The sequence below is a fragment of the Syngnathus floridae genome, chromosome 7 (assembly GCF_059516105.1).
Source record: "Syngnathus floridae isolate MCC-2025c chromosome 7, RoL_Sflo_1.0, whole genome shotgun sequence".
Lineage (NCBI taxonomy): Eukaryota > Metazoa > Chordata > Actinopteri > Syngnathiformes > Syngnathidae > Syngnathus > Syngnathus floridae.
Window position 1 is genome coordinate 10,196,206 of NC_142419.1, and position 24,975 is coordinate 10,221,180.

General features: G+C 41.5%; 3 protein-coding genes across 4 annotated transcripts; 1 reads left to right on the top strand and 2 right to left on the bottom strand.

The window, feature by feature from the left end:
- Positions 1-97: 97 nt before the first annotated feature.
- ckmb (creatine kinase, muscle b) lies at positions 98-4,709 on the bottom strand. Its single transcript, XM_088380674.1, has 9 exons — positions 4,557-4,709; positions 3,541-3,653; positions 3,338-3,434; positions 3,114-3,268; positions 2,254-2,386; positions 1,511-1,682; positions 1,241-1,364; positions 839-1,028; positions 98-511 (listed from the first exon to the last, which is right to left on the bottom strand). Exons 2-9 carry the CDS (start codon positions 3,631-3,633, stop codon positions 333-335), a joined length of 1,143 nt encoding a protein of 380 aa, XP_088236800.1. The 5' UTR covers positions 3,634-3,653; positions 4,557-4,709; the 3' UTR covers positions 98-332.
- A 4,388-nt stretch (positions 4,710-9,097) lies between these two features.
- klc3 (kinesin light chain 3) lies at positions 9,098-15,022 on the top strand. Its single transcript, XM_088380672.1, has 14 exons — positions 9,098-9,343; positions 10,252-10,486; positions 10,636-10,701; positions 10,780-10,947; positions 11,132-11,204; positions 11,281-11,432; positions 11,521-11,603; positions 11,765-11,852; positions 11,931-12,032; positions 12,499-12,672; positions 12,735-12,834; positions 13,268-13,442; positions 13,683-13,749; positions 13,813-15,022. Exons 2-14 carry the CDS (start codon positions 10,271-10,273, stop codon positions 13,891-13,893), a joined length of 1,545 nt encoding a protein of 514 aa, XP_088236798.1. The 5' UTR covers positions 9,098-9,343; positions 10,252-10,270; the 3' UTR covers positions 13,894-15,022.
- Positions 15,023-17,140: 2,118 nt separating this feature from the next.
- ercc2 (excision repair cross-complementation group 2) lies at positions 17,141-24,698 on the bottom strand. 2 transcript variants are annotated; one of them, XM_088381760.1, is made up of 24 exons: positions 24,561-24,698; positions 24,314-24,413; positions 23,942-24,019; positions 23,809-23,871; positions 23,615-23,728; positions 23,285-23,401; positions 23,084-23,200; positions 22,765-22,888; positions 22,591-22,687; positions 22,327-22,460; positions 22,092-22,260; positions 21,894-22,012; positions 21,728-21,797; positions 21,162-21,231; positions 20,988-21,089; positions 20,473-20,536; positions 20,178-20,299; positions 20,015-20,107; positions 19,862-19,934; positions 19,393-19,463; positions 19,168-19,311; positions 18,341-18,484; positions 17,742-17,864; positions 17,141-17,348 (listed from the first exon to the last, which is right to left on the bottom strand). In XM_088381760.1, exons 1-23 carry the CDS (start codon positions 24,563-24,565, stop codon positions 17,772-17,774), a joined length of 2,283 nt encoding a protein of 760 aa, XP_088237886.1. In that variant the 5' UTR covers positions 24,566-24,698; the 3' UTR covers positions 17,141-17,348; positions 17,742-17,771. The 2 variants fall into 2 exon arrangements, with proteins under 2 accessions (XP_088237886.1, XP_088237885.1); XM_088381759.1 differs by having other exon boundaries at positions 17,141-17,864.
- Between the last annotated feature and the right edge of the window lie 277 nt (positions 24,699-24,975).

Here is a 24,975-nt window from a genome sequence, read left to right on the forward strand (position 1 = left end):
AATGTTTTACTGTATTTTTGTGTATTTTCCTCTCATTGGCCAGTCTCCATTTTAAGATTGTGGCGAACAGCTAGCCCAAAAAGAAATCAAGACAAAGTTGTTTTAAATGGGGCATTTGTTTATTTGTCCAGTTCTAATTCGCAACCAGAGAAGTAGAGAGGATTGATCCCAGGATGTTACAGAGGAGAAAAAAGGGAAAATAAAGAAAAAGGAAGATAGTGATGTTCTCAAAGAACAACCAGGCTTTGTTTTGGTTTTGATATTTATATACGTATATAAAAAAACAGCAACAACACAGTCATGGTCACCGTGGTGGTTGTTGATCTTTTCGTTTACTTCTGGGCGGGAATCATGCCGTCGATGGACTCGCCCTTCTCCAGCTTCTTCTCCATCTCCACCATCAGCTTGACGCCATCCACCACCAGCTGAACCTGGTACACCTCGGAGGAGCCAAGACGGTCGGCGTTGGAGATGTCGAAAGTGCCACCCACTGAGGCTGTGTCCACGCCACCTGGAGGTAGGAAGAAAGCTCAAGTTTGGTTGACCACCACGTTCAAAAAGTGATGTACAGTGGAACCCCGTCCGTCAACAGCAAAAACCGCGTATGGCCATTGAAATGAGAGACTTTATTTTTCTGTAATATATGTTGTAATATTTTTGGAGTTATTTTCAGATTTCTGCAGTGATTTGAAGAAATAATACTTTTTTAAGAAATCACATAATTATTTTATATATAATTTTATTTTTATTTTATTTTATATTATAATAATTCAAGGAAAATAAATATCATATGTAAGTGTGATGACCTGTAAATCTTTTGTCATGCATAATGGGGTACCTGTGCCACGTTTCTGCAGGCGCAGTCTGGTGAGGATCTCCTCAAACTTGGGGTGCGTGCTGAGCTTGGGGAGCTTGACGTGGACGCCACCACGCAGGCCGGTACCCAGATTGGACGGGCAAGTGAGGATGTAGCCCAGATGCTCGTTCCACATGAATCCGTGGTTGTGCTTCTTGAAAATCTCCTCGATCTGAGGGAAAGACCATCCGTCAATAAATTCAGTCCCACTCTTCATTCCAATTAACAAACCAATGAATTAGCAATTTTTGTTTCAATCGCAATACGTTTGGGTCATTAATTTGTTATTCTTGAATATCTCTTTGACCTGAGCCGAGAAGAAAGTAGATGGCTCATCACTGTCACCGATTAATTTTTTTTTGTTTTTGTTTGTTCTTTGCTTACCTTCTGCAGACCCACACAGAAGCGTTTGAACACCTCCTTCATGTTGCCGCCCTTCTGCATGGAGATGACACGCAGGTGATCCTCCTCATTCACCCAAACCAAGAAAGTCTTGTTGTCGTTGTGCCTGCACAATCAAATCGGTCAACATCTCACAATCCATCGCTTGATCGACTGATCTATATAATCGGTCAAACAAAAATGAAAACTCAAATGATGATAATAATAATGTCATTGTTCGGTTCAAGCTGGTGAAGACTGTTCTGCCCTTACCAGATACCTCTGGCATCGGGCCAGTCACGGGCCATGCCGGCGCATGTCAGCAGTGGGGACACAGGCTTGTCAAACAGGAAGTGGTCAGCAATCAGCTGCTCCTGCTCGGCATCGGTCATGCCGACCAGGGGGTAGTACTTGCCCTTGAACTCGCCCTCCAGGCTGGCCAGAGCTGGGGGAGGCAGGACAATATTAGGGCTTACATTTTTCATTTGAATAATAAATAATCATTCATATTATTGAATTAAATCAAGAAATCATTTTATTAAAATAATTACCCACTTATTCATTATAGAAAATAAATATTACATATTTGTGTAAAATACTTTAATTGTAAAATAATCATCAATCCTTATTGGATCACATACATATTGATTAACAATATTCAATCTAAAAAATGTTTTCTAATATAAAACATTGATTATGAAATATAAAGTTTATTTTTATAATAAATATCATTCCGAATTGTATAACTATAATGAATTAGCCACTTACCTAGTCAAAATAAAAATTAAATGTGTAAAATATTATAATAAAAAATAATCATGTTTTGTCACTTCTTTAAATTAATGTATTAGTGAGGCTATTATTTAAGCAGAATATTTATATTATTAATGAATGTTTTACTTGATTTTTTTAAATTTACAATAAACCAAATATGTAATGAGATATCTGACTTTCTGCTGTCAACAAATGAACAAATTTTAATTTAAATTTCTGACAAAAGTTGTCCAGCTAGTCACCCTCAATGGACAGCTTCTCAATGGCTCTGCGCTCTCCACGGCTGTTGTGTGGCGGCAGGGTGAAGCCCTTGATGCTACGGCCGGTACGCACACGGCTGGACAGAACGTAGTTGGGGTCCAGGTCATCTCCGCCCTGTAAGAACAATTGCAAGACACATCATTGATCCACCGTTCTACACTAAAATGAACCAAAATGAAATATTTCAAATCAAGTCAACAGAGATATTTCTTCTTACCAGGCATTTTTTGTGTAAGAACAATTCACTTGCTTAAGGCAAAGTCAAGTTAAAATAATTTAAATAGTATTGTATTATTGGTTGTTACCTGAGCCCTGAGCAACTGATTGATAAAATGTTAATATTCCACAAATGCAAATTAGTCAGAATGGTGCATTTAGACTAGTTGGTCCACATGGAACATATTTTTGTAAAGAAAATATTTCACTTGATTCCCGCTTTAAGACTCTTCACTTTGTCCAAAAATAATTTGAAAGGATTTGGTTCTACAGACTCTAAAGAGTCAATTTCCTATTGTATTTGCAGATCATTTTGTTTATATTAGGTGATGTATTCTCTAAACCACACTGTAAAGAAAAAATCTTCCTAAAAAAGGTCATTTATTTTGGAAAAATTCACCCTTTTTATCCATCTCAGGGAGACATTATGTAACTTCTTGTCGACTAAAAATGACTTCAGAGTTACCAGGCCTCAGGTCACAACCAATCACGACTCCGCTTCAGAAAACTGGTGAGACAACTTAATATTTCAAACAAATGTGTTGCCTTAGTTGAAATTTTGAGTTCATTCGACATTTCTGTCTTGTTTTCAAAGTCTGTGTACAGTCTTGGAAGAAGAACTTGCCTTCAGGTTCTGGAAGTTCAGGTCAGTCTTGTGCTTGTCGTTGGGTCCATATCCATTGTGACGGTCGGAGATGACGGGGTCCAGCAGGTCCTTGAAGACCTCATAGGACTCCTCGTCACCGGCCACGCAGCCCACGGTCATGATGAAGGGGTGGCCTGAGAAGGAGCATTCCAAGGTAGGTGGCATCTTTTTATGTCAAAACCGCAACTTGGAACTCTGCTTACCGGGGTTGTCCACTCCGGTCTGGGTGACGTCATCCAAAGTAAAGCCGCTGGGGGTGGACTTGCTCCTCAGCTTACCATAGATTTCCTTGGTCAGCACCTGCATTAAGGAGGACAACCGTGAGTCTGTATTTGTTATAAAAATGAATGATGATTTCATGCAGACAGGCTTGTGTGTGTGCGTGCGGTGCGTGCGTGCATGCTACCTTGGCCATATGGTTATTATGCTGGGACAAATCGGGGAACTCATCGTCCACCGAGAACTTCATCTTGTAGTCATTGTGACAATTCTTGGCCATGGCTGCGACTCCTGCTTCGACTGTAACGAATTATATTCAAAATTACGACCTATTGATTTTTATTTGTTTTTGTTATTTTCAAGGAATGAAGCACCCTGAGCATTGTCTGAGTTCTCTTTGAGTGCGTCAATCGCTTTGTTGATGAGTAAAGAGGACATATCTTCTCATTATTCGCTAACCTCTCCCCCTCCCTCTCTGTTTCTGCGTCACCACCCTGATAGGTAGAAGTGGAAACCAAGTGCTTGCTAAAAGTCAAAGGTATCTGTTTCTCAGGCTCACTCTGTCAATGTCTTTCTCAGCTGTGCCACTTACCCCTCCCCACCAAAAGACCCCATTTGCGTCAGGCAGGATTATTAATAGTCTCAAAGTTGCCACCCCCGCCCCCTTTATAGTACCTTCTACCAGGGAACTAAAAAGGACAAGTGCATCTGTTGCACCTTGTCCAACCTCAGAACATGACTCTTGTTCTGTGGTCCAGCAAAAAATACAATCCAAAAGTATGAGCAGGTATTAAATTACAGTTGTATATTACAACACAACAAGTATTGATATACTATACAAATAATAATAATAATAATTGAACTCTTTAAATTATAAACTGTCTATCTTTTTGGGAAGCTATTTTCCACTCGGTTGCAATACATCCATTGGGTTTTACAATTTAATACTTATTTGTGTTCATGCATCAAAATAAGTTATTTAAGATTTAGTACAAAAATGTAAAAATATCTTAAAATTTACATTATTTTTTATTAAACTAAAAAAAAAACCTCAAAGCAAATCTCACTTGAGGACCCTTGAGGACTTGACATACGGTCATTATGATTTTTGCAGCACATTTCCACCAACAGACTGAGCACATTCAATTCTCTAAATGACAAATTCAAATTTAGTTATTTTAAAGACCATGATTGACTCATTACCTGCTCAGGGAGAAAGAAAGAGGTAACAGATCCCGGGATCAGATCCTGTCCACCAAATGAAGGGGTTGCCCAAGTGTGCCAGGTGTTGGATGATGACTTTTATAGCGCCACCTCTACCCCGACTGGTTGGGAGGACTCGGCCCGCCCTGGTGTGATTGGACGCGGGCGGGCCTGCTGTTGTAAAAGGCAACAAGGAACCGGGGTGGAGGCGACAGCTGCAGGAGGAACGTCGAGACCTTTCACCTCGCGGCCCGCAGCAGTCGGCAGGACCGGCTTGTGCGTGATGTGTTCGCAAGCGTGTTCTCAGTTTCAATTAACCGTGTACACATCATTTTCTCAGCCATGTTCAACTACTGTAATTTCAACTATTTTTAACGATACGCGTTCAACTATGTTTGACACCCTTGTGCTAGGGCCTCACCAATTAATCATCCAGCTGATTTAATTGGCTGATATTAGTGCTTTTAAAATTGCTGATTAACATCAGACAAAGATAATGATCTTCAAATAATCAGAGCAGAATTTCTCTGAAAGGATTTGGTGAAGCTCAATCTCCTTCTAACTGGGTGGGCCACTTGAACAAAAATATGTTTCGCTGGAGCCTCACCAATTGCCGTCCCATGTATGTGGAGCTTGTTTGGTCATTACTTTCCAAAGTAAAAGCAGATGCTTGTAAATGTCTTATTTTGATGAAAACAAAAGATAATCAGTCTGCTGTCAGAAAAGACTACAAAAATCTGAGAATTTCTGCTGTTGGGAGGCTGAAATCAGACGATTTGGACAATTTGAAGTCAAACACTGATTTTAAACAATTAATCAATTCCTAAAATAATTGTCGATTAAAGCAAATCATCGTTGATTAATCTATTAATTTGGACACCTCTTGTAAGCACAGTACTCTTTTGCTGATGAGAAGGCTTGTGTTTATCCCGAACATACTTTTGGAATTATGACTAAAAGGTTCAACTTTGGTTTCGTCGGCCTGCAACACATTTTCTCAAGTGTATGTATATTTTATTATGGTATGTAATTGAGCTCTTTCTAATATTTTGGCAGCTAGTGAACTTTTTCCTGTGAATTATCAGCTTGATATCATTACTCAGCGAGACTCATTACCAGTTTTTGAGCTATGGAACGGATCACTGATGACTGAAGACTGAATATTTTGGGTGGGGGGGACATGGGATGAGCGTCCTAAAATGCCCCCGCTTGTACTGTGAAGCTTTGCTCTAATTGCTCTCAAAGCTCCACTGCTAATTTGATAAACCTCAGTCATCCACCTAACGCTTATTAAATCATTCTCAGATTATGCATACATGTGAGACACCTCACAAGAGACACCACCGTTTGAGACCCTGTACTAAAATAAAATGTTAGCCTGGGGACTAAATAATTTTTGAAAAGTCTGTGGGTTGTGTTGCAGCAGAAGACGTCAGTTTGTTCTGCACATGAGCATCAGGTGTCACGGTCCGTGCTCTAAATCATCCCTCGGGCTCGGGTTTCACCAAAACAGGCCTTGGTGTGGCTTCCTAAATTAAACGCAAAGGCTGATTGCCACGATAACTCCACAACGCTGGCTCATACAAGCAACTTTTCAATATATCGTGTGGATGTAATGACAGCAACTATTTCATGCTGACTTTTATAACACTGCCAATACCACTAAGGTCATATGTGTGCGTTTGTGCGCGCGTTCTCTTGCTCATATGTTACTGTGGCACAGATCCAGTTTCCCACTTTAGATGTTCACTGTATCCGCATACACCCCCACCTAACACACACACACACACTACACCCCCCTTCCTCCACAGTGCCACAGCTGCCCACATTGACGGATCGCAAGGGCAGTTATATAAGCAGGAACAGCATGTCAAGCAATGCTTCACGTTAATTTACAACATTATAGTCAACAACATGAATGCAAATAACCATATGATATGAACCAAAACGCTTCACAACAGTAATACATACAGCATTCTACTGTACATGATGGCAAACAACAACAGACCATTATGATAAAACATTTTGGTATATAACATTATGTGAGAAAACAAAGTGCTGGTCTTAAATTTCCACATCACAGAGAGATTTTGGTTAGCAACCAAATTTGAATGGTTAAAAAAAAAACGGAAAGTAGATCAAATAAGACTTCCAAATTGTGAAAACTTGAATGATATGTGTATGTCCTCTGAATAGCTCAAGCCACGTCCTTCCCAGCTGTTAACTGTCATTCAAATACTATTAAATAGATGCTACTTTGTTTACCTTTCTTCCACCTACACATTAACACGTATGAATCATGAAAATATCTGCTTAAAGAATATATCCCAGCAGGTTGTCACAGGGCTTTTTTCTTGCGTTATAGTGGCCATGCCAGCGGAAAGCCTTTGTCCACATGTCAAGTAAAAATTTTTTCCCTGCAATCCTGACACATCCTTCCCTAATGATGTTTGCGCACTCACAGCCGACAACGAAGCACTCTACAGTACCCAGGGTAGGTTAGGTTTTGGGTAGTATACATGTGTCACATGTGTTTGCCTACATTTTGTATGCTAGTAACATATCTCTGGCATATTATACTTGATTGTCTTTGGACTGCAGCACCCCCTTTGGGGTCACGTTTTAGTAGTCTCAGTGGTCATGCAGTGTATTTTTATGTACATCAGTGTCACATACCACTCTCAAACACCATGTCATGTTTCATCTCTATGGTCACATTCACAGCTTAAGCTTCACTTGTGTATGTGTTTTTTTTTTCACATAAAGTTGTGTTGCTGATTTTGTCTTTTTAGGATGTACTCACTGAACAAATTGATCAATGCACCCCGGTACGACTTTCTATTTTAGTGCCGGCTCCTCCGCCAGACCCGCGATTGGATTGCGTTGACTCAGCTGTCTCTGGTAATGATCCTACACCTCTCTCTCTGTCTGTCTTTCTGTCTGTGTGTCTGTCTGTCTGTCTGCCTGCCTGCTGCACACACACACATGCACGCACGCACACGCACGTACATACATCATGTATCACACGTTTCCCCAATGCATCTCATTGGCCCACGTACTACGCCGCAGTAGAAAGGCTAACAAATACACAACTGCTACATAGTGTCCAACTGTGGGTGTGCGTGAGGGTCATCCCGTGGTGAACAGGTTCCAATGTCATGGATCTTTTTTAAGAAAGTATCAGTTATATCTTCAGCATGCTTCCTCACGCTCAGCTTTCAGGTCTAAATGAAGCAACATTATGCAAAAAACACAATGAAACAAGTGTGTTTGTATGAGATTGTATGTAATGCACACATTTCGGTTATTGTGTTGCCTATTTAGACTTTTTAAAGCACAGTTTTTCCCCAGTACCACAACTATTATGTAGTCTATTAAAGTCCAGAGTTTAAAGTAAATGAATAAAAACCTTAACAAGTTACTGCACTGAACAAAACAAAGCATGGTAATTGTATGCTTGTCAGTTACTGAGGGTGTTGTTGCATGGAAAAGGCCGTAATCAGGGATCTCTTTGTGTGCGATGGAAGAATTCCTCACTCATCTTCCACTTTGATAGTGCAGCCAAAAGTTAGTTCAAAATTTTGCTGCAGCCAGCCTTTTTTACTCCTTACTGGTTCTCACTCACTTACCTAAACTGCCCATTCAGAAAAAGAAGACTATTTAAATCAGGTAAGCCGATGCTCTCATTTCATGCGGCTCTGCCTCCTCCCCAAGCTAAAATGTGATTAATGACTAGTCAACTTCAAGCTCAAAACATTCTGAATAAATTAAGCTGACGAGTCGACAAGCCTGTACAACCCCAGGTATTTGAAGTGACCTCATATGGTCGCCACCTTGCAACTGAGCTGTTGGTCAACGGTCACCCTGGTCCTATAACACATACACACAATGTGACTTTAACGACAATCTGCTCACATTTTTCTATGGATTGGCTGTTTAAGCCCCCGACTAAGTAGCTGTAAGTAACAATAATAATTTCCCCAACGCCTCAGAATCTTACTAGGATTAAAAACACACACACAAAGACAAACACACACACACACAGTTGCATGTTTATTGCATATTTATTTATTTGTCTGTTTGTTTATTTCTTTTTAATTCAACTATAACGCAGGTATATTGCATTCACTTGGAAAAAAATTCTGACGAATATATTTTGGGCTTAGTTTTGGGATTTTTTTAGTTTCTGTTTTTGCAAAAAAAAAAAAAATTATAATAAGTACTATATTATAGTACTTCTCACAATGCTGACATTTGAGAAGCTCATCATCCAGGTGACGTCGTTTAGCTGCGTTGGATGCTGGGAAAAAATGGGATCAGGTAAGCGCTCTTGTCACAAAGCTTGGGGAGAATTACAGGAAGTTGGCAGCTTTTGCCTCCAGAATAAGATATTAATTTATTGTGTATTAGTATTTTTTTAGGTTTATTTCATCTTATGTACGAAACGTAATTACAATTAATATTGTACTTTAGAAGGTGAATATTTTTTTAAATTAGGGCGTTACTTCCCGGTGTTGTGGCGTGCTCTTATAATTTACTTTTTGACGTCATATTCGTAACCGGATGTGGATACCAGCTGATGTTAGCACGACTGCTGCTAGTTGAGGAGGCAGCAGGTGGATCATTTACACCTTTAGTACTTTTTAATACCTACAAGCTTCTCAGCATCGCATAAACCGGGAAAAAATGTCGCACAAATCCTAAATATTATTCACTTAAATGTAAAAACAGCATCTGCTCGCAGGGCATAAAGCAGACGAGGTCCTGGCGGAGTGTGGACTTAGCAGGTAGGCTAAAAATAACTTTTAGTGGGAGTGGAAATGAACCTACGTCTTTGTGTTTGTTTACTTTTGCTGCGAACTTGAAAATGGTTGCATATGTTACTTGTTCTATGGCAAACTTCACTTCATTGTGCCCATAAATGACTCGCAATGTTGAGGTTAGGAGAGTTGTGTGTGAATTATTATTGTTTATCGCTTGCGGGCCCTTTGCACTTAGTGTGAGTGGAGGATGATAAAAGAAGCAGCCTTCTATTAAAGTATGATGTCATTGGATGTAAGTGAAAACTAAATGTTAGAACAAATACATCAGGCAAGTCAACCAAAGCAATTCAATGCAGGAAAGTAACAGTTTTATTACTAGTTTTAAGTGTGTGTGTGTGTGTGTGTGTGTGTGTGTGTGTGTGTGTGTGTGTGTGTGTGTGTGTGCGTGTTTTAAAATAATGAAAAGTATGTTGCAATTTTACTACTATAAATTAAACAAACTACATATTTATAGCATTCAAAATGTTAATAAAAATTTCTAGGATAACATGTTTGGCAATTTTTTAATTTTAATTAAAAATGGGTCACAAATCATTCCACTTTTCCAAGTGCAACAAATTTGTGTGGTATCATTTAACCTTCAACTTTTAACTCTTTCTATTACTATGTTTTGAATATTACAGCATGTGGCAGATGATTTAAAAACACTACACAATGCAAATTGCTGGACTGTTAAATTATACAGAAACATAATTATGTCACGTTTAAAAAAAAAAAAACGTTGAAAAAAATGCCAGCTAATAATAATGCAATGTCAATAATTTGTTAATGGCGTATAAAGAAATTTAACTTGAAAACAAATTTTATTGTTTTCATCGGAATACCCATTTTCTTGTTTTAATCGGAATGTGTCTGGAATTTTCGTTTTGAAGCACACAAGGAGGTGCGGCCATGTTGTCGGCGGAGGAGATCCTGTGCAGCACGCAGCAGGTGATCGCCGGGCTGGAGGCACTTCGAGGAGAGAACCGAAGCCTGCTAGAGAGCCTGCGGGGGGCTGCCCAGAGTCCTGAAATGGCGGTTGAAGGCGGCGGCAGCGTGGAACAAGAGAAGAGCGGCATCATACGACAATCGCTGGAAAGGATCGAGCTGGGACTCAGCGAAGCACAGGTTGAATCCTACACAAAAAGCCAACCAAACTATTACAAAGCCAAACTATGACCTGGGTGCTTTCATGAGGGACGGGCGGATAGAAAAAAAGACAACAAGCAGTAGAAATAAATTGTTATTACTAAATTACTTGTGTGTTGTGCGATCAGGTGATGATGGCGCTGTCAGCTCATTTGAGTTCTTTGGAGGCCGAGAAACAGAAACTGCGAGCTCAGGTGAGCCTGGAGACTGCAGCAGTGAGGAGAGTGAAGAAGACGAGGTGGTTCATCCCATTTGTTTTGCGTCCGTTTCAGGTGCGCCGCCTGTGTCAGGAGAACCAATGGCTGCGTGACGAGCTGGCGGGCGCCCAGCAGCGTCTGCAGGAGCGAGAGCAGGACATGGTGACGCTGGAGGAACACAATAAACATCTGCAGTTCATGGCCTCCATACGCAAGTATGACCAGGAGGAGGCACCGCCACCGGTGAGACAAATCTTAGTAGCACGTAGTTTTATGTACATTATGCCTTTCTAATAGATTTTTTAATCTAGTATTTTGGGTGCTATTTAATGCTTGTCCCTTTTTCACCGATTTAGTTTCCTATTTTTTTTGTGCATTTGTCATAATAGTTGTGTCTTCTGCTGGAATTTTTGTCAAATATTTCCAGGATGACAAGAACAAATCTTCCAAAGAGTCTCTGGATGACCTTTTCCCTGCCGAGGATGAAGAGCCATCACAAAGTAACACTCATGCACACAGACCAAACTGAATGATGAAAATGACTTGAAAATGCACGTGTGTTGTGTGTGCGGCAAGTGTCGACCTCGCAGCACCACCACAGCAGCGCGGCAGCGGCAGCCCAGCAAGGAGGCTACGAGATTCCGGCTCGCCTTCGGACGCTCCATAATCTCGTCATCCAGTACGCTTCACAGGGACGGTACGAGGTCGCTGTGCCGCTTTGTAAACAGGTGACCGCTGCGCTGCCGACGTGGGGGTTAAAATCTGACTGAAATGCGTTTAAGATCATATGACTCAAACTTGAAACACTCCACACAGGCCTTAGAGGACTTGGAGAAGTCGTCGGGCCACACCCACCCTGACGTGGCCACCATGTTAAACATTCTGGCACTGGTGTACAGGTGAGCCTGTTATTAGCATTCCTCAAGCCTTCTTTGGATGTCATCCAAATGTATTACTGACTTGCCATTTACAATCTTTGCTCTTCAAATTAAAACGTTTTTTGTTTACACATTTTTTTTTCATATATATTTATTTTGTAAGATTTATTTTTTATATTTAGAGACCAAAACAAATACAAAGAAGCTGCCAACCTGTTAAATGACGCCCTGGACATCAGGGAGAAAACACTGGGAATGGACCATCCAGCTGTAAGTTAGACACGAACACGCATCATCAAACAGCTTCTGACACTTACTTTGTTTGTGTATGTGCGTGTGTGTTTGTAGGTGGCGGCTACGCTCAACAACTTGGCAGTGCTTTACGGGAAGCGAGGCAAATACACAGAAGCCGAGCCACTGTGCAAGCGAGCGCTGCAGATCCGAGAGAAGGTGAGCGAAGTTGAGCTTAAGCCCCAGTAACCGAGGCCTTAAAATGAAATCTCACGGTCTCTAAATACAAGTTTAGATTGTATCTTCCGCCTTTATTTATGGTCTAAATCTTTGTATTGTCCCCCGCCTACTGCCCATAATCAGCTGGGATAGCCTCCAGCACTCCCACGACCCTCGTGAGGATAAGCGTGTACAGATAACGGATGGATAAATTTAATGTTTCATTTTTTATTTTCTAATATATTGTTCCCATATCGATTTTGCTTTTTTTTGCACACCTCTAATTTTTTCTTGGATTTTGGTTTTCACGCTATTATTTAAGTATTTTTTGTGATTCCCCCCCCCCCCCCCCCCCCCTTATGATGTAAGAACTGCAAAGCACAAAATTTTGCTGACAAATAAACTGCAATGATTGCCTTGAGATCCTGCATTAATGGGCCCAGTGGTACCTTGCGTGGTTTGGCAGGTGCTGGGCATGGAGCACCCCGACGTGGCCAAGCAGCTGAACAACTTGGCGCTGCTGTGTCAGAACCAGGGCAAGTACCAGGAGGTGGAGCGCTACTACGAGCGAGCGCTACACATCTACCAGAGCAAGCTGGGACCCGACGACGCCAACGTGGCCAAGACCAAAAACAACCTGGTGAGTCCAAAGCCATGTTGTCATGTAACCAAAGCCCCTTATCTTCCTCTTCTTGCTGTTAGGCGTCCTGTTACCTCAAGCAGGGCAAGTACCGACAAGCAGAAGCACTCTACAAGGAGATCCTTACCAGAGCGCACGAGAAGGAGTTTGGATCTGTGCAAGGTAACCCGAATTGTTACCCTGACAACTATATATATTGCTTTGCTTGACAAGGTAAACCACTCTTCAAATAAACCTGCAATACACATGTCCTTTAGCGGCCAACAAGAAACACCACTTATTGTACATTTCAATACAATAATGAAAAAGACACAAGTTAATACATGTATCGTTCTATTTCAGGGATCTTTATTTATTTATTTCAATACAATATTGAAAAACACAAATACATATACCCTTCTATTTTGAGAATCTTCATTTATTGCGGGTGGTTCTGGAACGCATCTCCCGTAATAAATGAGGAATCACTGTATCTGGATTTTTTTTTCTTATCTAAAATTTTGTGTTAAAGTCTTATTTTTCCTTGTACTTATTTGTAATCGCTGGATCGTTGTCATAACATCCAATGTTTTTTCCACCCTCTTCGGTTGTCCAGGCGACGCCCAGCCCAGCTGGTCAGGTGGCAGCGACCAAGCCGGGCAACCGGACGGCCCGCTGAGGCGAAGCGGCTCCTTCACCAAACTGCGAGAGTCTATACGGCGAAGCAGCGAGAAGCTGGTACGCAAGCTCAAGGGAGTCGACGTTGAGGAAGCTACCCCAAGGAATGTTGGGTAAAGTAACAGTTGTCTGTACGCAAAGGTAGCAACAAGTCAACAGTCAAAATGAAATACTAACAAGTCTCCTTGACAGTTCTGTGATTATTAAAAATACAATATAAACACTTACATATTGCCGGGAGATGTGAAGTCAGTATGAAGAAAAAAGGCAGCATGAATATTGAGCAGTATTGTATGCAGTGAAACTGAATGAAATTAAGCACTGAAGGTTGTTACGTGGCTTCCTGTTTTCAGGATGAAAAGAGCCAACTCACTCAACGTGCTCAATGTCGGCAGCGGAGAAAATCAGGATGAGAGCCAGGTAAGCAAAAGTTGTTAATGCACACGCCTTGATACCAGTTTGAGTTCTGCTTTTGTGGCTCAGTCCCGCCGCCTGATTGACCATCGAGGACTCAGCTCCAGTACACAGAACCTAAACAGGCGAGGATCACTCGGGACTACTTAACCACAATCAAGCACATCAAATATCCTTTAAGCCCCTTTTATACAGATAGGATTTTTGCACTTTCCGAGGGAGCATCAGAACAGTAACAGAGAGAAAAATGCTAGAAAGGTGTTCTCCTGCTCGACAACTATTTTTCTTCGCGCGACATCATTAAATTATCTGAATGCACAATGTTGTGCTGATGTGTAAAAGTTTGCTGGGTTCTGATAAATGTTATCCGTTATGGCTCTGATGCATCCAATTTTATTTTCTCTAAGAAAAAAAAAGTCTTTTGGGTTGTTTGTTTACATGCCGATGTCATTTTAAAACCTCAAAAGAAAATAATAATGGACGCAGGTGACTTACAATGTACAAAAAAAACTAAAAACAAAGCATCAATGCTGGACCACACTGTTATTTTTTTGTTTTTTTGGACCACACTGTTATTGAGACCACTTTGCTTACACACAAAAGCAAAGCTAAATCTATTTTAAGAATGTGTAGTGTTTCTACATTGCCAACTAGTGGCCTGGCATGCTTATTATCACACCATTTTCAGGGATAATTTCAATGAATGGACTTACGTGTTCATGTGGTTTCTTGAATTTCTGATTAACCGCCGCCTCAACAGGAACTTACATTTCATACATTTGTAGAAAACGTTTTACATTCCGACAATAAATCTAATGGGTTTTTGCCTTTGAATGAAAATTAACCATCATATCCTACATAATTTGTTTACATGGAACACTTGAGTTCCTCCCACACAACTGATGAACTGACTTTTATTCAACTCTTAAAAGCTTATTAGACATTTTAAACTGCAGCAGAAACTACCTTAAATAAAATATTTGTCAGCTGCATTGGAAGTTGAACTCCTAAGACTATTTCAAACTTTGGCATAATAAAACTCACAGGTTTTAACTATACAGTATATTTATATATTGACAGTAGCCTTTCTACTCTTATTGAAAACTTGAAGTTTTCACTGACTTTTTTACTGATTGTAGATTTTGCTGTGGTGGAAAATGTCACAATGGCTGACAGAAACAATGTGTTACATATTACTCAAAACATGCTCATTTTCGTCCATAAGAATTGTTTTATTAGAATAGCTTCATGGGACATTTAAATAAAGGCCAATAACGTATTTTAATGTCTGTGGAGTAATTTTGTTTCATTTCACACCAGTGACGTGCGGTGAGGTTCATGGAGGATATGACGTCACCCCCCCCCCCCCTTCCAGTGATGTGCATTCCATTTTTTTAAGTGAACTGAATCAAAGGAACGATTTCCTTCAGGGAACGAGAGTGAACGAATCACTTCCTAAAGTGATTCGTCTTTTTTCAGTTCATATTACTCCAACCAGTAGGTGTCAGTAATGCCCATTGACGCTGGTACCACCTCGCCGTAAAACAAAACGAAGAAGAAAATGACGTAACTTTCCGTTCACGAGCGAGTCGTGAATTGCATTTCCCGTTCACCAACTGAACGGATCTGTGAGTGAACGAGTCAGTGAGTGACTGATTTGCATTTCTAGTTCATCGCGAGAACGGCTCAGTGAGGGAATGAATCCCGAATGGGTGAACTGCCTTCCCGTGCATCAACGGATCAGTCAGTGAACGTGTTGGCCATGGCATGGCCGTATATATATGGGGCGGATGTATTATTATTATTATTATTATTTTATTATTTTTTTAAATAAACATTTATGTTAAAACTTGTCTGGTGTTTTATTCCTTGTTTTTATATTCGCCAATTAAAACATAAAAATCAGACATTTGGGTGTGGCACTTTTCACTTTTATTTAAGCTTTGACCATGATTTTTCCCTAATGAAGTGGCCTGTGATTAGGTACACCTGAAAATGGCGGTGTACCTAATATAGTGGCTGAATGACGTCACAGATCAAACAGCCAATCAGAAAGTGGGGGTGAGGGTGGGTGTGGCACTTTTCACTTGAACCAGGGGTGTCGACCTCCATTCCTCGAGGGGCTGCGTTCCAACATGTTTTCCAAGTGACCCTCGTTAAGCGCACCTGCGTGAAAAGTTTTAGCTCCTTTCACGTTCTGCAGGAGCTAAAACTTTTCACGCAGGTGCGCTTAACGAGGGAATCACACGGACACTCCATTAGGTACACCACCATTTTTAAGTAGCTAAAAACAGGCCACTTTATTAGGGAAATATCATGGTCAAAGGTCACAGGTGTCAAGCTCTAGTCCTCGGGGCCGCGTTCCAATATGTTTTCCAAGTTACCCTCGTTAAGTGCACCTGGGTGAAAAGTTTTAGCTCCTGCAGAACGTGAAAGGAGCTAAAACTTTTCACGCAGGTGCGCTTAACGAGGGTAACTTGGAAAACATATTGGAACGCGGCCCCGAGGACTAGAGCTTGACACCTGTGACCTTTGACCATGATATTTCCCTAATAAAGTGGCCTGTTATTAGGTACACTTGAAAATGGCGGTGTACCTAATGGAGTGTCCGTGTGATTCCCTCGTTAAGCGCACCTGCGTGAAAAGTTTTAGCTCCTGCAGAACGTGAAAGGAGCTAAAACTTTTCACGCAGGTGCGCTTAACGAGGGTAACTTGGAAAACATATTGGAACGCGGCCCCGAGGACTAGAGCTTGACACCTGTGACCTTTGACCATGATATTTCCCTAATAAAGTGGCCTGTTATTAGGTACACTTGAAAATGGCAGTGTACCTAATGGAGTGTCCGTGTGATTCCCTCGTTAAGCGCACCTGCGTGAAAAGTTTTAGCTCCTGCAGAACGTGAAAGGAGCTAAAACTTTTCACGCAGGTGCGCTTAACGAGGGTCACTTGGAAAACATGTTGGAACGCAGCCCCTCGAGGAATGGAGGTTGACACCCCTGGTTTAAGTGAAAAGTGCCACACCCGCCCTCACCCCCACTTTCTGATTGGCTGTTTGATCTGTGACGTCATTCAGACACTATATTAGGTACACCGCCATTTTCAGGTGTACCTAATCACAGGCCACTTCATTAGGGAAAAATCATGGTCAAAGTTTAAATGAAAGTGAAAAGTGCCACAACCGGCCCCACCCCCACTTTCTGATTGGCTGTTTGATCTGTGACGTCATTCGGACACTATATTAGGTACACTGCCATTTTCAGGCGTACCGAATCACAGGCCACTTCATTGGGGAAAATCATGGTCAAACCTTTGCTGAAAGATAAAAGTGCCACAACCAAATGTCTGATTTTTAGTTTTTAATTGGCAAATATAAAAACAAGGAATAAAACACCAGACAAGTTTTAACACAAATGTTTATTTAAAAAATAATAATAATAAAATAATAATATATCCACGCCATATATATATATGGCCACGCCAGGAGACGCAACACGTTCACTGACTGATCTGTTGATGCACAGGAAGGAAGGCAGTTGACCCATTAACTCGTTCACGAACGGGAAAGTCAAGATCTGTTCCCTCACTGATCCGTTCTCTCTATGAACTGGAAATACAAATCAATCACTCACTGACTCATTCACACATAGATCCGTTCAGTTCATCAAATAAATTGTAAACAATGAAATAATGCAAATGAAACAGTGTAGTGAGTACCAAAATGGTACCATTGTACTGATAAGTGTGCAAATATTTGGCCTCCTGTAATAAGACCTCAGAGTTGCTTTATTCTTCTACATTTTTCATGATGAGTGAGTGAGTGATTGAGTGAGTGAGTTATAAGGACACTAAAGGCCCAAAACAGTGATACTGATCCTGGTGAAATTGAAAGAAAGACAAGATCTACATAATGTCAAATGAACATTTTGAGTAGAAAAATGTCTGCACAACAGACAGTGCGCAAAATGACTTTGCAGTCATGCCACTGCTTTACACTCACAACATGAATGATTAGTCAATTGGAGTTCTCTTAGCTCTGATGAGCCATCTGAGCAATCTTCTTCAGCATGTCCTCTGACTGCAGCTGCTCCAGTGTCAGTAGAGACAGACCCAGCTGGTCTTCCTGTGCAGCAGGTGGCGACATGGTGCACAGAACAATTAACAATATGTGGATAGCTAGTTAAATGTAGCTTATCTTGTCTGCCTGATGAGAAGCAGTAATGCTCAGTTTATTATCACCAGAATAGTCTGTGGCGCTTTACATTTTAGGTTGACATTAAGCTAGGGAACATTGGAAAGACAAAGAATAGAACGGTTGAACAATTTAGTGTTTAAATAATTCAGTTTTATGTGTTGGCTTTACAAAAATTTCAACTGGATGTAACAAACAGCTTGAAGCAAGCATACTACTTATTTGGAAAACTCAGAGTGAGGATAGCCACTAAGGGAATACTTTAAATTGTTTTTACTGAGTTTTGGTATGTTTTGATGATTTTAATCTGTTTCAAGCATGTGGGACTGTCTACTTTGTGGATTATCCCCTAATGCGAGTGTAGCTAGGGCATCGAAATAGGAGTTGACTGTAGTGTGTCGCTTCACCTGTCTGAAGGGCTGAGCCATCTGTCTGAGGAAATGCTTGGACAGTTGAACCGTCTCATCCACAGTGAGGTTGAGACTACCGTCGTTAATGTGCTCCTGGATCCAGCGAGGAAGCTTCCCGCGCTTGTCCGCTCGGGCATAACGCTGCCGCAGAAATAGAAGACGAGGAAGGCCATCACAAATGTGCAAACAGAAAACACAAAATGGATGCGTAGTAGCTACTAATATGCGAGGAAAACTATTTTCTCCTATGTCCATGTGACATATTTTAAAGTCTTGCTGCCACACAAAATATGCATGAAACATTTGAATTAAAGGGCAACTGTCTCACACAATAAAGGAAAAGAAGAGCAAGTACGAAAGAAACTACTGAGACTTAATGAATTATTATTTTTCTAACAGTCTCAGATTTAAACTTTTTCCCCCCAGAAAGACTTTCTTGAAATAAAAATGACAACTTTTATACAAAACACGAAATATTTAATTCCTATGTGATTACAACTATTTTAAAATGTGACTTTCTTTGAAAATAATTTTTCCCTTAGGATTTTGGATGACAAAAATATTTTTTTCTTTGTAGTAAAAGGCTGCATGGCCTCACACAGTAGTAGATTCAAGAGACACGTTTAATTATTTTCGTTGATGATGATGGACAAGTCTTGCATAAGTCACAGCAATGCCATTTGCTGAATGTGGTGGGGCACTGCTCTATTAGCTGCTGTAGCAGGCATGAGGCTCAGGTCTCTAAAAAGCTATCTTATCAGTGTCCTTATTTTGATCCAACAACCAACCTCATGTCTCAGAATGCAAAAAACCCTTCAAATTACCTTATCAGCAAAAATCATGAGCCCATAGTCGGTCTTTCCTCTGATGGCTCGGCCGACGCACTGTGCGGCGTGTCGCATGGCGTCGAAGGTGAGGAAGTCGTTCTCTCGGATCTGGAACTGGTCTCGCAAGTACTCCAGACGGGCCTGCAGCACCGAAGACAGCCGTGCCATGTCAATACGAATTTAGTGTCAATACGCTACAAGAGGAAGGTGGATAGATGTTACCTTGAGGATGCGGCTCTGCGTGTAAACATACGGAACGCCAAACATGATCACGGCTCGGCCAAAGTGGTGCACTAATCACAAACAAAACATTTACTGAATATTTTGCATGTATTTACATATTCTTACGAGTTATGGCTTTTTTAGCTTAAAAAAAAAAAAAAAAAAAATACTTCCCTCAAAAAAAAATGATATAATTTTATTTCTTGCAAAAATATTCACCTAAATCATAAAAAATCCCCCCCCCCAAAAAGAAGTGCCAGAAAATATTTATTCCTAAATAAAAGTAACTAATCTCAAATGATTACTGTCTCCCAAAAAGTACTTAAAAAGCTTATTCTGGGAAAAATATCACCTTTTTCTTTTTAAATTCAACCTTTTTTTTCACGTGGGTCCCTTGATGCGAATTCATCAGGATATTGTTGTTGTACTTTGAGGGAACACTACGACATTCCATTTTTTCCACACTTACCGAAATCAATCCCCTCAGATACTTTCCCTCGTGCCACGGACAGCAGGATGGCTCCTCTGCCGTTCTCGCACGCCTGTAAAGACAAAGAGAGCAGAGCGGGGAGAAGTTGACTGGCGAAGACCCTGTCACGCCTGACCAGGATGTGGATATCACCTCCTGGTACTTTTCTAAGGCCATGCTGGTCTCAGCGGCATCCTGCGTCTCAATGAATATCAGCTTGTTCTTCTGAATGTTCTCCAGAATTCCCTGAAAACACAATGTAGTTGCAAGGTCAGCACAATTTTAACAGAAGCTTATGAGTGAATGAAACACTGACCTGCTCGTACCAGGACGCCACGATGTTCTCCATGTAGACGTAGCTGGTGAAAAATGCAACAATGCCATCAGGAACCACAGCGGACATCTCCAGGAGCAAGTTGCCATAATTACGGATCACAGCTTGGGGAAGAAAAAAAATGTGTCAATGGCACAGCTCAAGACAATTTTCAAATATCATTTTGCAGGGCCCCATTTAACCAAGTTGAAGTTGTTTAATTTGTGCTTAAAATGTACACACACACAACCACACGCTTGTGTTACACTTGAACTAATCATAATGTTTTTCTACTCACCAAAATCCTCTCTGGTCTCAAACTTGGAGCTCAGAGCTACCTGATCGTTTCCTCGCCCGACAATCTGGAAAAACCGAAGGAATGCAAAACAAGTCCAGACGGCAGAAATGCACGGGGATGGGCGGGGGGCTGGGTTGATGGCAGGAACTGCGGCCTCAGTATACATATAATGCATCCACAAAATGCTCGTGTGTGGCCATGAAGTTAAAAAATGAGGCCAAAAATAGGCACCAAGTTGACACAAAATACTAACATTATTCCTGGACAACATTATCGAGGGCATCTTCTTGAGGAAATGTAAGGCAGAGACCACAATGCAGATTGCAGTTCTTAGCAAATATGCACTCCATTAGCTTACCCAGATGTAAAAAATATTGATAAGAATAGACAATAAACTCATAAATGATCATTTTGTGCACACAATAAACCCAATTGGTCACAATTTTGTATATTGAGGCTGCAAAAAAGTCAAAAGTTCACATCTCGAGCTTAATACTGAAGCTTTCCATACACACCAGCGGGCAGAGGCAGGTTCGCGCCAGTGTCATGGTGAAAGACGCAATGGTGACAGGTCGAAAGTCCAAGATGCGAGGGTAGATGTCCAGTGGGGACAGTGTCTGGCTAGGACAAATGTGAAGACGGTAATGAAGAGTTTGAACGAAACCCAAACATGGGGTCCAAAGACTTACCCCTGATGTGATGATGACCGACTGAAACCTTTGAAAGACGGGTTTGATGGCGATGGACGGGTCCATGCAGCTGAGGAAAAAGCAGACAAGTCAGAGATCATGTAGTATGTTATAAAATATTTTTCCTACAAAAAAAACAACAGATTAACCTAGAAAACAATATACTTCTGTACAATCAAACGCCATCAACTAAAAAAACAAATAGGACTTTTTTCACTAAAATCAAAGACTCTTAAAAGACGGTTTTCTCTGAATCTTACATATCAGGTCTGTTTAAAACTAAAATGCGCGGAAAGCCCTCTTCCAAGGTTGAACAATCTGTTCAAAATGTAAATGTTGGTGTGACTGATATGATTAAAAAATATGAGAAATGTCACTGTATTTGGTGTGTAGTTTGTGTCCTCATCAAACGCATGTTGCCCAAACATTAAATCTACAAAACCCTCAACATCAATATGAGACTCAATGTGGTTTTGCTGCAAAAAAGACTTCAACCTCAAACGCTGTGTTACAAATCCCCACCAGTTCTGCAGGTGGCAGAAATGCAAAACTGCGGAGCCACCTACCTGAAGTGCAACACAGGGTTGGCGATGGTTGGCGTTCTGTCTTCAAAAGGCTCAATGATGATGGTGAAACCTTTGAGGAGAAAAGAAAATTCCAGAGTTTGCCTCAAGAACGGTGAATTTTTGAACTAAGCATCAGGGAGGCCCGCAAATCCATTGCTGAGCGGACCTTGACTGTATGTGCTGACAAGCGTGGCAAAGTTGGAGATGAGCGTGATGGCAGAGAAGTCAGCGATGTCCGTGATCTCCAGCGTCCGTAACAGCGACTGCAGACGCTCGGCACAAAACCTGCAAGATACCATCCAATCAGGAGTGAGGAATCATGTCACATGTCACGGGAGAAGTAAGTGAAGGTAGTGGTGGGAACCTGAGTGGCTTGCGGTCGATGCAGACTTTGTCAAAGATGTCTTTGAGGAACTGCGGGGCGCTTTCCTGGACCACATGCTGCACCCTCAGGCGGGACTTCAAGTACTCCATGAAGCGCCTCAGGAAACCCACAAAGTGCTCGGCAGTACGGATAGTACCCGGAATGGCCTCTGTGGCCATCAGGCAACCGATCAGTCAATCGGAAAATTCACAATATTCATATCAGGGTCTTTTACCTTTCAGGATTTCATCAGGCAGCACAGGATTGGCTAGGTAGACATCCGTCTCCCGGGCAACGTTGGCTTCCTTTAAGCCCTCCACCAGCCGTCGATATTCCTCCTTCAGTTTGGCAGCGTCTGTCTCTTTGATTCTGTCAAAGGCAGGAAGGTGATTGCCTCAACTTGTGTCTTCTCCTGAACTCCTAAACTGCATTTCCACCTCAAGCACTCGGAAACCTTGAGTTCCTCCACAAACTAAATCCATAGCTGACACGTTCTTACTTGTGTATGGTGTTCTGCAGCGTATCCACATTACCCTGGCAACGGTCCAACATCCGCCTGGTGATGTTGACGCTCATGGAGTCGATGCACACGTTGTCTGCCGAGGACAGGGAAATGCCGTGTGAGTTATGTGGCAAATTTCAGCTGTACACAAAACAGTGAGGTGACACTGACCGATGTTGTGCGCCTCGTCAAAGACCACCACAGACTGCTTGGCCAGCTCCTTGGACACCAGGTCTGCTATCTTGGGGTCTAGCAGGTAGTGGTAGCTATACACCACGATGTTGGCGTGCAGGATCTGACGACAACGCAAACATGGATGCGATTGGAATCTCCATCAAGAAACTTATGTTTCCGGCATTGTTTATTTCAACAATACCCTGCCTTTGCTGGGTTTTGAGTAAAAATATTTTGTTATGGCTCTATTGGGGTTACTTGACAAGATTTCTGTGTGAAAGAGTTGCTGGGTTAGCATCATGTTTCCTGTTTGTACCGAGTAGCGTGCCAGGTAGTAGGGACACCATCCTTTTCTGCGGCCAAAGTCCTTCAAGTCATCCAGGTTGTAGACGCCCGGGGGAAGGGGCACTTGCCGGCCCACAGCATCAAACTCCTACCGGGTGCAGCGGAGAGTTTTGGTCACATTTCATCAAGCAGGAAGTAGACGAAGGCGTGTGGCATGTGGTGGTGGTTTTACCTCATAGAAGCGACAGACGGGCTGGTTGGGGTTGCTCTGACGTTGAGCGCGAATATACGATGCTGTCAGACTGTGACACTTGCTGTCCACCTCCTTGCCAAAGCGCAAGCTGCTCACCTGCAATAGCAATTTGCAAAGGAATATCAAATCATTGCAGTGTGTGTGTGTGTGTGTGGGGGGGGGGTACAAATATAGTGGACATTTAATAATTTTGTTCATGAAACAGCACTTTTAATTATTTATGTGTGCAGTGAAACCTACTAAATCGTTTAATTATCTACTGACATGGTTTCAGGGTATTTTCACACTGACGAGGGCTTGACAGCTTACCTCCGGGTGGATGCAAAGGTTCTTGCGGGAGGAGAGTGCCAGAGCTAAAAAGTTGTTTTTCTCGCCTGTCTCCTTGGAACAAAACTCCATCAGCTTCCTCAGCTCCTCCACCACCTAAACACATACATCATCAAAAAGTGAACCAGCAGTTATGCCTTCTACTGCATGTGTTTGATGGGGCTGACTTGAGTCACCTTCTCAATCTCGGGGACTGTTCTGGAGCAGTAGATGAGCTTGGTGACTTCCAAAGGGAAGGCCTGAGGAGAAAAATCTTGAAGCTCTCAGGCAAGCAACCGGACCACAACATAAACACTGGGCGGAACTCACCCGTTGGTATGCAACAATAAGCGACAACAGCGAGATGGTCTTGCCAGTTCCTGACGGCATCTCCAGGACGCCATGTCCCTGAAAGTACAACATGAACACAATTAGTTTTTTCCTTTGTAACATATACGAATTGTATGTGCAATGATAATTTACTGTGTTGGGCTATCATTGCGAGTTAGTACATGCATCATATTGTATTGCGGAAGAAAAGGGGATGCAGGTGTGTCACAATAGACTTTTCTGACTATGCTACAGAGAGAGAGCAGAAAAAAAGCCAGAACCTCAACGGACGTGCGTAACAACAACATGCGCTACGGCATATCAGCCCAAGTCATTATTGGTATTGTTAGAAATGGCTTGTACTTCTCCTACCTTAGCGTCCAGCGTCCTCTTGAGCTCCAGCATGTACGAGTATTGTTCAGGATATATGTAATCATAGGGAAAATACACCAACAGACCGTCGATGTTGAGCCTGAAATAGTAATTTAGAAAAGGCTTTTTTTCAATACAAGCTAGCTTCCAGTTAGCACGCGTAGCAAGCTCAAGACCCCGGCCACAGCAGTCACTGCACAGGCGTTTAAATAGAATAAGGTCAATGTTAACCACGCAGAATACTCACTTCATTGTTGCGAAATGTCTCCTCTTCTATGACACTCTATAACTCTTTTTCATTTAGAATCTTTCACAGATGAGTTTGCTGTGAAGGAAGTTCCTGCACCGACATTTGGCTTTTTCTTATTTGCGTTGTAAAATCACGACGCATTTCTTTGTACTGCCACCTAGTGTAACATGGACGTACATACAACAACAAATAGAAACAGTCCTCTTTAATTAATTGAGAAATTTCATCTCGAAAAAATATTTATTGACTAACTGATACACAATATTTAATAATGGTAATTCTTAAATTAATTCAATATTTGTTGTTTATATACTAACATTTTTTACATACTGAATGACATTTTAAATGCATATTAATGCATATTAATGTAAACTTTTTAATTACGAAGGAATGGCTTTCATAAAATGGTTTA

Coding starts and splice junctions, on each gene's coding strand:
- ercc2 (XM_088381760.1), bottom strand. Junction 23,402..23,614: donor ACCTTTGCATCCACCCGGAG/GTAAGCTGTCAA, acceptor TTGCTATTGCAG/GTGAGCAGCTTGCGCTTTGG. Junction 21,798..21,893: donor TGTCAGCACATACAGTCAAG/GTCCGCTCAGCA, acceptor TTCTCCTCAAAG/GTTTCACCATCATCATTGAG.
- ckmb (XM_088380674.1), bottom strand. CDS start 3,633: ATGGCCAAGAATTGTCACAATGACTACAAGATGAAGTTCTCGGTGGAC. Junction 3,435..3,540: donor ATAATAACCATATGGCCAAG/GTAGCATGCACG, acceptor TCCTTAATGCAG/GTGCTGACCAAGGAAATCTA. Junction 1,029..1,240: donor TCTGTGTGGGTCTGCAGAAG/GTAAGCAAAGAA, acceptor TCTTTCCCTCAG/ATCGAGGAGATTTTCAAGAA.
- klc3 (XM_088380672.1), top strand. CDS start 10,271: ATGTTGTCGGCGGAGGAGATCCTGTGCAGCACGCAGCAGGTGATCGCC. Junction 11,205..11,280: donor GGATGAAGAGCCATCACAAA/GTAACACTCATG, acceptor GTGTGCGGCAAG/TGTCGACCTCGCAGCACCAC. Junction 13,443..13,682: donor GCTACCCCAAGGAATGTTGG/GTAAAGTAACAG, acceptor TCCTGTTTTCAG/GATGAAAAGAGCCAACTCAC.